At 39.1% G+C, this 13970-nt stretch overlaps 1 protein-coding gene across 2 annotated transcripts in view; it reads left to right on the top strand.

Moving 5' to 3' along the window:
* Positions 1 to 11857, top strand: part of TUSC3 (tumor suppressor candidate 3) — a 124553-nt gene extending 112696 nt beyond the window's left edge. Inside the window, exons 10-11 of one of the 2 annotated variants that reach the window (XM_066380249.1) lie at positions 3392 to 3454; positions 10815 to 11857. In XM_066380249.1, coding sequence (XP_066236346.1) covers positions 3392 to 3410 — 19 coding nt within the window. In that variant the 3' untranslated portion in view covers positions 3411 to 3454; positions 10815 to 11857. The remainder of the gene's footprint in view (positions 1 to 3391; positions 3455 to 10814) is intronic. The other variant, XM_066380250.1, reaches the window with a different exon arrangement.
* The last annotated feature ends 2113 nt before the right edge of the window (positions 11858 to 13970 follow it).

Below are 13970 nucleotides of genomic sequence, written 5' to 3'. Positions count from 1 at the left end.
TACCTCTGAAGGGACATTTGTCACGTCCATCTTCAAAGACAGGCCTTGCTATGTGAATCGTAAACTCGGGGGACCGAGAGCCAAGTCAACCTGATTAACTGTGACACACCTGCATTGATGTGTGCTTGCCAAAGGAAAGGAGAAGAGTTTGTCAGCCAAGACCAGGGGTCAGGAACCTTTTTGGCTGAGAGAGCCATGAACGCCACATATTTTAAAATGTAATTCCATGAGAGCCATACAACGACCCATGTACATTACACATTATCCAATAAAAATTTGATGTTGTCCTGGAGGACGCTGTGATTGGCTCCAGCCACCCGTAACCATGAACATGAGCAGTAGGAAATGAATGGATTGTAATACATGAGAATGTTTTATATTTTTATCATTATTATATTTTTTTTATTAAAGATATGTCTGCGAGCCAGATGCAGCCATCAAAAGAGCCACATCTGGCTCGCAAGCCATAGGTTCCCAACCCCTGGCCAAGACCATGTCCTTGACTTTGAGATAAGCTACAAAGACAAATACACATTTTTCTTCAAAAAGAGTGGAAATAACCTCCACCTCCACCTGTACTTTAGATAAGACTCCTGAGACATCCCTTAGAGGAAATGCACAACTGAACATAACAGCATCTACTGATTTAAACACCATGTTTAGCCAGGGGCTTCAGCTCCAATGCAAGTACGTTCTTGGGTGTATAGACTGCCTTATGTAGCCCTCGGTGTCTTCCTTTTAAGTTCTGTGAACTATAACTTTTGTACCAAGAAATCCAACTGATACACAGAACTATGTTTGGAATAATTTCTAAGCTAATTTTTCATTCTTTCCTCAACATTTTGACTTCTGCTTAAATCTGCAACCATTTGTTTATTCTACACGGAGCGATCCTCTATTTTTATTTTTGCCTTAAATCTCACAAAACCTTAAACATTTATGCCCTTTATATTTTCTCAGTACTTCATACTGCTATTTTTTGTCAATTTGTATGCTGCAGGGGATAAAAGTCTACTTTAAAAGTTACTTCCATAAATCTTGACCACATTTTAGTCTTAAGGGTTTTTTCCCTAGAGTATCCGTGTTTCACTCAGTTCTCCTACATCGTTTTTTGTTTCAATAAGAAAACTCACTGATTTAAATTCCTGATCTGCTTGTTAGTTGGACAAGTTTCTTAACTTTTCTAAACCTTCGTTTTTTCCTTTGTAAATGGAAAAAATATTACACATTTGCCCGTTGTAAGCATTATATGATAGAATGCATATAAAATCACTTGGCACATTGCCATTACACAGTAGATGGCACAGAGTATTAATAAATATTTGATGCTAATTATTATCATCATTAATTCTGAAGTGAATATTTTAAACTCATTTATGTTTAATCTACTTTTTTCTAACTGGTGGTTTTTTACACTGAAGATTAAGTTCTTTATTTTATGTTTGCATGATTTAGTTGAGTGAAGAACAGATTTTTCCCTAAACCTTTTGGTGAATTTAATAGGACTCCTGAGTACCTTGAAACATCAATATTATTAAGAATTTGATCTGATTGCCATCTGAGCCATAGTTCAAAAAAAAGTAATTTTGTTGCTGTGGTAGCACTGAATTTATTTTGTATATTAAATAAAGATTAACTTGAGGGTTTGTCCCACTTTCTAAGAAGAGCAAAGTGCTCATAGTGATATTTGATTGTCTTCATTTATGGGTAATTACTTCCCCTGTATTTTCCACTGACACATTTTCACTCATGAGAATTTTAATCAGAAAAATTTCTGTGAAAATATTTATGAGACATCAAGTCTCAAGAAGGAAAATAACACGAAGTAGTATCTTCATTCTATTACCTGGCTTCCTGTTTTTGACTCTTTAGTTTTCTTATAGAATCAGAAGACCTCAGTTCAAGTTTAATACACAGTTTTGTATATTAGTTAAGAGCTCTGACTCGGAAGTGACACACACCTGAGTTTGAATCATAGACTCTGCCTTCACTACCGCTTGGCTTTGGAGTTACTTAACTTTTCTGACTATGATATTTTCCCATCTCTAAAACAGTGTTTTCATGGGTTTGGAGACAGGCTCAGTCGTTAGATTGGTCTCTTATTATTTCTGTATCCTTTGCCAAGATACTTAACTTTGTTAACCATCTTTCTTCATCAGTGAACTTACTTAGTAATGCCTGTCTCAGAATTTGTGGGAATTAATTACATAATCCATTTGTAGGGCCTGAAATATAGTAGTTTCTTAGTAAAGATTAATGACCTCACCTTTCTTGTCCCTGGACTAGCAATTTTAGCACAGGTTTTCAGTAGCTCTTTCCTGCATTACATTTTTCACTAAATGTCCAAATATAACTTTTATGTATAGAATTCATTTCCATTCTAGAATATTATATGGTATTTTAGAGAAGAGTTCTTGAAAATACCTTTTTATATCTCTAAAATGCTCTACACATAGCAGGTGCTCAACATGTTCTTGTTAATGAGATGCTTACCCCTAAACATCATTTTGTTCTTTATCTAAATGCAACAGAAAGCTTTAAGATAGACACATAGCAAAGAGAAGAAAAGTACTGGTTTGAACACTGCACAATTCTAAAAGGTAGAATTCACAACAAATGACAAGTTGTCAGGTTGTGCCCCACACCTAAAAAGGGGTGTGAGGTATGTGGAAGAAATTATTTCAAAAACCTGAGCTCTAAAGACATTTATTTTTATCTCAAATTGATTCTGAGCTACTGGCTAGTATCATATGAAAACACAGAAGAATAAAAAAAAATGTGTATTAATTAAGCTTCCAATGGACATTAGAACTGTCTTTTACTGTCTTAAAGATAATTATAATTAATGGCTTTGGTTATTTTAAGAGATGGTGAATAACCACAAAATATGGATTGATGTTTAGTAAGAGAAAGTGCAGAATGACTGCTAGGAATGAAAGACATTCATGTGAAGTTGGAGAAAAATATGATCGTGAACAAGTAACAAGGCAGAAGTCCCAGGATGTGCAGTGTATAGCAGTATCATATTTCTTTTTCCATCTTATAGATCTTTCATCTGTAGGGAAAATATAAACACAACCTTGAACTGCACAACTAGAAAAGGAATATAGAAATGGTGTGGTGATCAACCAACACTACAAATCGTTGATAAAAATCTCAGTAGGATTGCCTTTCTCATGCTGGGTTTTAGCCTTGAAGAATGAAATAAAGGACTGCAGAGTTAGCGATGGTTCCAAGCAGAGCTGGAGCACTTGGAAGGCACCCTTGTCTGCCCATCTTATCTAGATAAAGAATACAGTGCTGAATCTTGTAATTATAATGTACATATGGAAATGGACTCTTAAGGACTATTTTTTCCATATTGTTGTATTTCATTATGGTGTTTGGAAAGTGATCTGGACTTTGAGTGAGAAGATGTGATTTGGACCATGGCACTTTAAAACTATAACCTCAGGCAAGTCTTTTAATCTTCTCTGAGCCTCAGTTTTCCTTATCTTTTAAATGACCATAGTATTTATAAGGCAGGTTATAGCTAATTAGTTTTATAAATGCAAAATAACTTATAACCGTGAGATCTCATATTCCAATGTTATACAATTAGTACTTAGCTGCTACAGGTACAATTCCTCAGATGAAAATTCCAGCTATAGACTTGGACACATGACATTAACCATTTGACAAACACACTATATTTTTTTAACAGTATGCAGATGCTGTTCACTCCAAACAAAATATAATTCCACCTGGTTAATTCTCTGTGTTATTACTTTAGGGAGGAAAACCAAACTAGAACTATTGATAGACGTATCGTTAAACTTGCCTGGGAGCACTGCAGTCAAATTCCTTTTGCCACGTGAAACAAACAAACAAACAAACACGTAAAGTTTAACATCCAAGATAATAGAACAAAACACAAATTTTCTAAATATGTGTTAATATTTTAAAATCAGTATTTGATCATTTCAGAAACATATAAGTCCAAAGTAATTTTAAAAATTCAGAACCCAGGTTTTTCATTTTCGTACTGCGCATCCCAACTCCTCAGCCTTCAGAACACCCAGTGTGCGCAGACATGCGCATCAAAGGTCGCTCTGAAGGGCATTTCCATTGGAGAAGGACATTTTCTTGCTCCGGCAGAAAGTCCACCGTTCTGCAACCAAAGAAAGCAGGGAAGCTCTAGGAGTTCTTTCCCTTGACCTATTTCTCAACCTGACCCCACACACTAGATTTATTGTTCTTCCTCCCACCCCCAACCAAGTATCTATGTGTGTGACCATGCCTTGTTATTAATCATCATGTTATCAAAATTCTTACTAAGTGTCCTTCCCCATGTTTACTGTGTACAGAAGTAGCCTTAAGATAGTGAGACTTGACACTTGCTACCCAATTTAATGATAGATACAGAAAGGTTTTCATTGCCAAAGAGACCTCTCTACTCCTAATAAAGTCCTGAATTTCTTTGGACATTTTTTAGATCATTTATTTCCAATGTGAAGACTTTTCTGGGATCAGTAACCTTCTATTACAAAGCAGAGAGCCCAGGGCTTTTGGTTAAATAGGTCTGGCTAATAGCTATAATGCACTGTTCCCTTGTATCCCCTTAGACCACTTATGAATATGGACCACAGCTAAAAGAAATCCTAGGAACAGTGAATCACTGAGTTCCATTAACAGAAGGCCTATGGGAATGGGGTGAAAATTCAGCTAGTGGCTTATCCGTGCTGTGAGTAGAGAAGCAAAGCTTCCCCTCCCTCTGCGCTTTTCTTAGGTACCAAAATGAAACCCAAGCAGTGCCCTTTAACCACAGAAATGATTTCTGTGAGACACAGTGCCCTTATGTGCCCACTACAGGAAGTTAAAAGCATAGACAAGAAAGTTCTGTGCAGCTGGAGATCTCAGTAGAGAATTAACTTAACCAGCTCCCAGTTGGACAATATTCATTCATTCAAGAGCACTGTGCACATCCTAGGTTTTTAGCACACCAAAAACAAAAAGAATAATTCAGGCACTATTTGGTGCTTTTGCAGATATTTCACAGGAATATAAAAGCAACAAAGATGCTTTAGATATAACAGAGTTCTGGACCATCCAGGAACCAGATGTGGAGGGCTCTTCTCACCCTGCCACCTGCGTGACATTTTTAGCATTCTAGTTGACCAGCTCGTCTGAAATGTTACACCACGGGTTCCAGAACCTAACTCTCCCACCTTCGCTTTTCCTTTTAGATTACTTCTTAGTCCCAATACACTTGTCACATTCTGACCTTGTAATATCTCCGAAACAAACCTCATCTCTGCTTCCACGGGTGTTTGTCCCCTTTCTCTCTTTTCCCTAAAACGCCATTGTTCTCACAAGATGGACACATTGGAGTCCTTTGGCCTTTACCATTTTCTGTCCCCACTGCTGCTCCCGTAGCCGATGCCCACACTGTCTCGATCAGATCACCATTTTCTGTCCCCACTGCTGCTCTGTAGCCAATGCACACACTGTCTCCATCAGATCACCATTTTCTGTCCCCACTGCTGCTCCCGTAGCCGATGCCCACACTGTCTCGATCAGACTATCACTATTTTCTGTCCCCACTGCTGCTCCGTAGCCTATGCACACACTGTCTCGATCAGATCACCATTTTCTGTCCCCACTGCTGCTCCCGTAGCCGATGCCCACACTGTCTCGATCAGACTATCACCATTTTCTGTCCCCACTGCTGCTCCCGTAGCCGATGCCCACACTGTCTCGATCAGACTATCACCATTTTCTGTCCCCACTGCTGCTCCCGTAGCCGATGCACACACTGTCTCGATCAGATCACCATTTTCTGTCCCCACTGCTGCTCCCGTAGCCGATGCCCACACTGTCTCGATCAGATCACCATTTTCTGTCCCCACTGCTGCTCCCATAGCCGATGCACACACTGCCTCGATCAGATCACCATTTTCTGTCCCCACTGCTGCTCCCGTAGCCGATGCACACACTGTCTCGATCAGATCACCATTTTCTGTCCCCACTGCTGCTCCCGTAGCCGATGCCCACACTGTCTCGATCAGATCACCATTTTCTGTCCCCACTGCCGCTCCGTAGCCGATGCCCACACTGTCTCGATCAGACTATCACCAGCCTCACTGATCCTCCTCTGTGCAGGCATGTCTACCATAAGCCATCCCTTACACTAGAGTAACACAATTATTTTAAGATACAAAGATTACTTTACTTCTTCATCATGATCAATTAAGGACTAACAGAAAAGAACAAGGGAGAGTTAATACATGTTCCTTCTAGAAGATGCAGATGAGCAAGATGAATCAAGTTTTCACGATCCCAACACTCAGATTATCAATGTCAACAGTTGGGCTTTTATCTGTTTTGAACCCAGGAAAGGGTAATACCATACATATTTTATGAGGGTGTTTTTTTTTTCATGTAACATGACCATATTTCAGTGCCCTTAACTATTCTATAATGTCGTTTTACTAGCTGTGTAATAATTCCATCGTGGAAGTCTCCTTATTTTTTTAAATTAGGCTCCATCTGTCTCTGTTTCTCCTAACAGCACAGCCTTCAGAGCCCGGTGGCTCAGGCGGGGTCTGCAGCACTGAGTGGGTCGCATCTGGCCTGCTGCCCACTCGTGTGCCACAGAAACTAAGAACGGTTTTGACAGTTTTACATTGTTGAAAAAAAACATTTTAGTGACGTGAAAATTATATAAAATTCAAATTTCAGTGTTCACAGATTAAGTTTTATTGGTACACAGCCAGATTCTTTTGCTTAGTTATGGTCTGTGGCTACCCTTGCACTAAAACAGCTTAGCTAAGTAGTCTTGATAGACTTGTGGCCCACAAAGTTTAAAATATTCCCTGTCTGGCCTTTTCCTGGGACGCGCCGACTGCTGGCTGAGCCAAACTGAGCACACCTGACGCTCTCGCACACCCAACGCTCTCCCACACCCGACGCTCTCCCACACCTGACGCTCTCCCGCACCTGACCCTCTCCCGCACCTGACGCTCTCTCACACCTGAGGCTCTCTCGCACCTGACGCTCTCCCGCACCTGACGCTCTCTTGCACCTGACGCTCTCCCGCACCTGACGCTCTACCGCACCTGACGCTCTACCGCACCTGACGCTCTCCCGCACCTGACCCTCTCCCGCACCTGACGCTCTCCCGCACCTGACGCTCTCTCACACCTGACGCTCTCTCACACCTGACGCTCGCCCACACCTGACGCTCGCCCACACCTGACGCTCTCTCACACCTGACGCTCTCTCGCACCTGACGCTCTCCCGCACCTGACGCTTTCCCGCACCTGACGCGCTCCCGCACCTGACGCGCTCCCGCACCTGACGCTCTCTCGCACCTGACGCTCTCCCGCACCTGACGCTCTCTCACACCTGACGCGGCGCTCCCGCACCTGACGCTTTCCCGCACCTGATGCGCTCCCGCACCTGACACTCTCCCGCACCTGACGCGCTCCCGCACCTGACGCTCTCTCACACCTGGGCCCTGCTCCCCAGGCAGCGGCCCTGGCCTGGGCCACCGTCTCTGCCTTTCACTGGTTCTCAAGAGTCCAGTTTTGCTCAGCTTGCTTGTTTGTGAATTCCTGTAACAGTGGGACTTGCTGCCATATCCAGTGCATCACTGTGTCACCCTTAATCATATCCATACCCTTCTCCCTTCCAGAAGAGAGGCCCGTGTCCACGGTCTTCCCGCACTCCGTCTCTGTACTCTCCCATGCATGACATTCTTCTATAAACAGATGACCAACAGATCTTTGTTGACTACTGACTAAAGCTATGTTGGGCCTGCATTTGAGAAAACTACCACATAAATAATGTTCTCTAGAAAAACCTACTTTGAATTTCAAATAACACACCTGCTAACGAACTCTCAGAACTGCACTGCTCAGCAGGCCAAGGGTGGCCATTTTCTTCATATCCGGAATATTTGCTGTTGCGGGAGAAGTTAGGAGAGAGCCAGACTTAGAGAAGGGCTTTGAGACCCTCACTCTCTTCCGTCTTCTCGTACACAGTGCCCCTCTGCATTGCTGGGGCACTGTACGCAGCAGCCAGGTTGTGCAGATAGAGGGAGTAGTTCCAGCCCTCTTAGGCCGGGAGTCAGGGAGCTTCTGGCCATATTTGGCTGGTTCTGGCCGCTCTCCAACCTCCCTGTATAGGACTCACTGCCCTTGCCATGTGGCTTTCATCTTACATTGCCAACCAAGTTAAAACTGACTGCAGGATATGCCAGTCGGGGTAGTCAGGGGTACGCACGTGCCCTCGGTCATGACTGGAATGGGATCATGGCAGAGGGTGGAGAGGGGTCCAGACAGAAGCGGATGGTGACCATCAGGCAGCTTCTCCCTCTCTGATGAAACGGACTGCCACACCAAAGCGCGTTCCAAATAAGAGGATTATATTCAGGGTTTTAGTATTCTTGACAGTTTTTAAGTATGACACAAAAGCATTTTATATGTTTTAATCATAAGCATTATTAGGAGAGATAATACCTAACCACTGTTAGAAGCATAAATCTATGAGAACTGTTAGATTATACATCAAAATTATTAGACAAGTAATTGTGAAAAGAGGGAAAAACTATATGTCAGACTGATAGAAATGAGAGACTAGTCTCTTAAGTGATGAAGTCAGTATAAAACATTCATAATGGAACACAGGTTGGACATTTAATATTTATATAACAGAAATAAAAATCAAATGTGAACTACTGAATGATTACCTAGAGAATTATAGTTCATGCTTTTCTAAGAAACATTTTAATGAAACATTTTTGACACTTTGTGCTTCAAGTCTTTCCAGTGTGTTGAACAAACGTTTGTAAAGAGGTTTGTATACCTCTTTTTATGAAAATAATTATTTTAAATATAAAAGGAATAAGAAGCACTCTGTTGGATTTATTCTTTTTTGTAGGAGAGTTAATAGAAGGATCCATTCAAGATATGAAGTACATATTTGTCTTTTCATAATAAAATATAAACAAAAGGTTTTATAACAGCTTTTTAAATAATAATTAAGATTTTACTTTGGAAAGACCTTTAGCGTGAACAAATAGCAGGGTAATAAGGCGTTTAGTCTTTTTAATATTTTAAAAATACAAAAGTCATTTTACTTTCTGAATGTAGCAACATCTAAAAATGATAGAACCCTTTTAACCTTTCTAGCACCCAAAAATGTTAAGACATATCAAGTCAAAAGGGGTCATGGTACTATCTGTGCTTTTAAGGTGCTAATATTTTCAGCTATGATAAACGCTGATCTTTACTATTCTATAGTTTGAAATGTTCAGACCCAGTCCTTTAAAAACAAAAAGAAAAGAAAAAGGAAAACTACAAATCCTCAGTTTAAGATATAATTTTTCCAAGTTTAATTACAGTTTTAAATATCTTATGGTCAAATTTTCTTTTTTCATTATCCCTCATTCTTCAATTAGCTTTATCTCCAGGGCAAGCTTATTGCTGAAGACAGACAATGGCAAAAAGTTCACGTCCACCTGGCAGATGTGGCCGCTGTGCCATCAGTGTGGTTGGGGATCAGGGCTGGAGCGCAGCTGGAGCGTTAACGCCCTGGTGCAGTTTGCTGCCGGCCTTCCTCATGGAGACCAAGGTCCTGCCGCGCTTCAGACAGAACTGGTCGTCTTGAAAAATAGAAGCGATGTCTTGTTGCTTCAAAAATATCAGCACATGATTTCTGTCTTTTAGTAATCGGTCAGACACAGACACAGTTATTATTTTAGTTTGTACGACAAACTTTATAATTTATTATACAATATAACATTTTAAATATATAACAACTACTTATATGTTTTTTAATAAAAAATTGTAGACTGTGTATTTACTTTTAGCCCGTGGAATCTATCACCAAGATAACAAATGCAAGCACTGGAAAGGACTCTGGACATCATCCATAACACGCCTTCTTTTTCGCTGTGGAGGAAGCCGAGGGTCAGAAAGACAAAGCAGTTTATGCCTATAATGCTATAAACACCCTAACAGTAATCTGACTAGTTTGCCAGCTACATGGATTTTCAACTATAGTAACCGTTTCAGCTTTATTGTAATATTTAGTTGAAGAATTGTTTTGTTTACAAATTATGTTGTCAAGACTTAAAAAACTTGCCACATATTAGCAGAAAGGAACAGATATCAAACAAAAACTACTTCACAAACTTAAATATATTTCTGTAGTAAAGCTTTTCTTGGGGAAGTTCAAAAAGAAAAATAATAGTTATCTTTTATTTCTGTATGTACCAGCAAGCGTCTATTTCTGTTGTTTCATCAGAATCTGATGATGCTTTTATTATGACTTTTGTATACACTCTTTCTGGTTGGTCGATATAATGAAATTGTAAATGTTTATGTTTTGTTAGCAAATGAGTTATAAATTGAATGATGAGGAAAAATATTTTCCGCAGGACCTTGAAATTACCCACATTAACTATTCATTTCAATCCACTCCTTATAATCCCCATACATTGCCAATTTAAATGCTGATATAACTCTTAGTCTACCCAACATTGAGAGTAGCTCACAGAAATAGGGTGTTTTACACCAACTTCACCACCACAAGTTCAAGTTCTTATCAACATCTTTGCCCACCCATGACCTACACTTAAGCCTGACCCCATTTCGGAAACTAATTCAGAGAAATTACCCTGACATAAATACTAGAATGAGATGAATTAACATCACTATGATGTTTTAGTTTTAATTATGACATTATTTGTTACATGCACTAATTTAGAATGGAATAAATAGCATATTGTGTTTTTCTTACATTCACACATAATTTTCTTTCTTTTTCAGCTTTTTAATTAAATGAAGCCAAGTGGGTTCCATAAAAGTGAATGTTTACCATGAAGAGAAAGTGTTGCTGAGATACTACTTTGAAGTCTTCATTTCCATGTTGATTGTGATATTCTAGCTTATTCTTGTATAGTTTTTTTTAATGTGAGGTTTCCTAGTAAATTTAATTTATAGAAATGGGTGGTTAAATTTAATATTTGCACTGGGAAAACAAAGGAAACATTGACGTGTTTTTCAAGCATATCATATTCAGTGTGTGCTATAGGATTGAAATAAATGACAATGTATCAATTCATGCTTTAGAACTGTTCACTTATTAGTAAAGAAAACCGCAATGTTAGTAAGGGAAAACTACGAAATGTATTTTAATAAATTCCTAGGGCTGTACAGAGATGGGGTATATGCATGAAAATATGCTGTGTTCTGAAAAATTATAGTTATTGCAGTTTCAGTGTCATGGATGTGTATGGTTACATGTCATTTTTGTCCTTATGAATCATAACTAGATAAAGGTGTATAGGACAGAGAGCTGCATGAATCGTCCCTACAACTTGGATGCCTAACCTGGGAAAGAGAGGTCCCTTCCGGTTTATAAATCTAAAGGAAACATGACTAAATCCACATGCCTCAAAGGCATCAGGCAGTGGTGGAAGCAGCACCCCAGATGAGGAATTAATTCCTCTCCACCTTCCAAAGTGTCATCCAGGAGTCCAGACTTAAAGCTACAGAATGACCCCACTGATGGGGGTAGCTTTCATTGTGTGGAAGAAGCCGGCCATGAACCCACATTTCCTGTGGCTTATGCTAATACGAGTGAGTGACCCTGTGAAGCCTTTTTGAAAACAAAATATAGGATTCTAATCATTATTAGGTTCGCATCTCTTGATTCTGTTTATAAAACACCATATTTTATGACATTTTTTCCTTCACAGTTCTGTAAATTAGATAGGAAATATAAATTTTGTCTGACTTATATGTATAAGTACTACAAGCTGGAAGCCAAAAAGAATTTAAAAAATAAAGCTTGTAGCTAGACTTTTAAACTCTCAAACCTGAATTTTTATTTCTGTGGTGCTACCCAAAGAAAGATTTAGAAAGAGTTTCGTAAACTTTTTGTTTTTCTCTTTTGGCTTTGTTATCTAATTTTCATTAGGATCCAAATAACAGATTTGGAACAGATGTTACAATCGGAGTTTGAGGCCAAATTTTCCAAATAATAAACATTTATTTATTAATTATAATTACTTGTGTTTGTCCTCTTAAAACTCAAAATTCTCATCTTCCAGTTAGTATGCAATTGACTAAAGGATATTAACACACACTCTCTCTATAAAGCTTAATAATGTTTAATTATGAACAAAGTCAGTGCTCAGATACTGTGACCCAGGTAAAAAGAACCACCCTATTCCATATTAGTAAATGTTTTCTAGCCTAAATTATATAATTTCCTCTGAACATTAAATATCTGCCACTATAAAAATAACTTTTTTTTTTTTAAGAATTCCACAGTTTAAAAAGCTGTTTCTCTAAGGAAATAGTTAAGATAGGGAACTGACTACAGAGGGAATTAAACTGCTCAAGATTAATCGTTACTGGTGAGTTCTACAGGCAAAAATCCAAAACCAAATATTGGCTCAAATGTAGTTTGCTTTCAGAACATAATGTACAAAATCACATATATGATGTAGGATATCTATCTCTTTGCCAAACAATTTAAATTGAGAAGTTAACTGATAGATGGGATGTTATATCCTCCAAAGTCACTTTTTAACCAGATTTACCTTATTAAAGACTCCCTTAAAAACTGACCATATGTTTAACAATCTCCAGTTAGAGTTTAAAAAAATTACTTTTCTACTGAGTTGGAGAGAAAAATCCTAATAGAAAATTCCATCAAAAGGAGTTTTATTTTCTAGTTACATGTGATCAATAACATGTTGCATTTTGCTCGACACACCGTTCCTTACATTAGGTATTCACAGGAGTAAGCCCAACAGTGTTGTGTGTTTACTGTCATCTTCATTTGCACATAAAGTAATATCCCTTGTCAGCAAGCCTGGTGATTTGGGGAGATTAGATTTTGTAACCACAGAGATTGACAAGCATTTTCGTTGTTGCCATTTGGAGAACCATCCTAAGGATACATGAAGGGAGTGGGTATTCTAAACAAGACATGACATATTGTTTTGAGATCAATGACATAAGCGTTATGTTTTAAGAAGGACTGTTGTTAGGGGCAAACACATTGAGCACCGAGGGACAAAACATTTGAATGAACTCTTGATACATAATGCTTCTCAGAGTCTGCAGAATTCAATAAGTTTAAAATATGGAAACGATGTTTTACATCCTCTAGCAAGGAGCTATACTGGGTCAGACCAATGATACAGCTGATAATACTTTTTTCTAATAGTAAGAAAGGGTTAGTCTAGTAGCTAGCCACACCAGAAGGATACTAGTATGTTCATATTAGCCCCTAAATTCTCCTATTCATGAGAATTGTGTATTCGTCTTTTATTAATCATAAATGTCTAAAATATATACAAATGTTTATATTCTGCAATTAGAGAGTCCTAAGTATTTACCCAGTTAAAGCACACTTTCAGACTATAATAGGAAAATGTCACATTCACCTAAATGTTGGTGTATTGATTTACATTAAAAATTATGCATGTATGTCAATGAAAATGGTAGAGTGAGGAACTCAAGAGACCCACCCCTCCCTACAAACACTAGGAAAAAAAAAACTAATAAAAACTGTCAAAATCAATTTTGTTGAAAGTTTGGAAAATAGTGAAAGGTTTATAGTAACCAAGCGAATGCTCCAGCAATAAAAGGGTGACTGAAACCCAGGAATACAGCTTTGTGGTGTTCTGTCTTACTCCTCGCACCCCCTCCTCCCTGGCCAGCAGTGGTCTGAGAAACGGCAGCCTGTCGTACTGCATGGGGGGTCTAGTTCTAGAGGGAGCAGAGCGGACCTTTCCCTCACGGAATGATACTTGCTGTGACCTGTTTGGAGATTCCCAGCAGGACTGAGGCTGGGAGCTTGCCTTTATCTCAGCTAACTCAGAAGGGTGTCTCTAATACCGAAAGGGAAAAGAAGCTGCTGCAACCTGGTGGAAGGGACAAGAGTCAGGACCAACAGGCACCAAGGCC

This window comes from Saccopteryx leptura, chromosome 4 (assembly GCF_036850995.1).
Source record: "Saccopteryx leptura isolate mSacLep1 chromosome 4, mSacLep1_pri_phased_curated, whole genome shotgun sequence".
NCBI classification, from domain to species: Eukaryota; Metazoa; Chordata; class Mammalia; order Chiroptera; family Emballonuridae; genus Saccopteryx; species Saccopteryx leptura.
The sequence above is the reverse complement of the archived record's forward strand: the minus strand, read 5'-3'. Positions and strand labels throughout refer to the sequence as shown.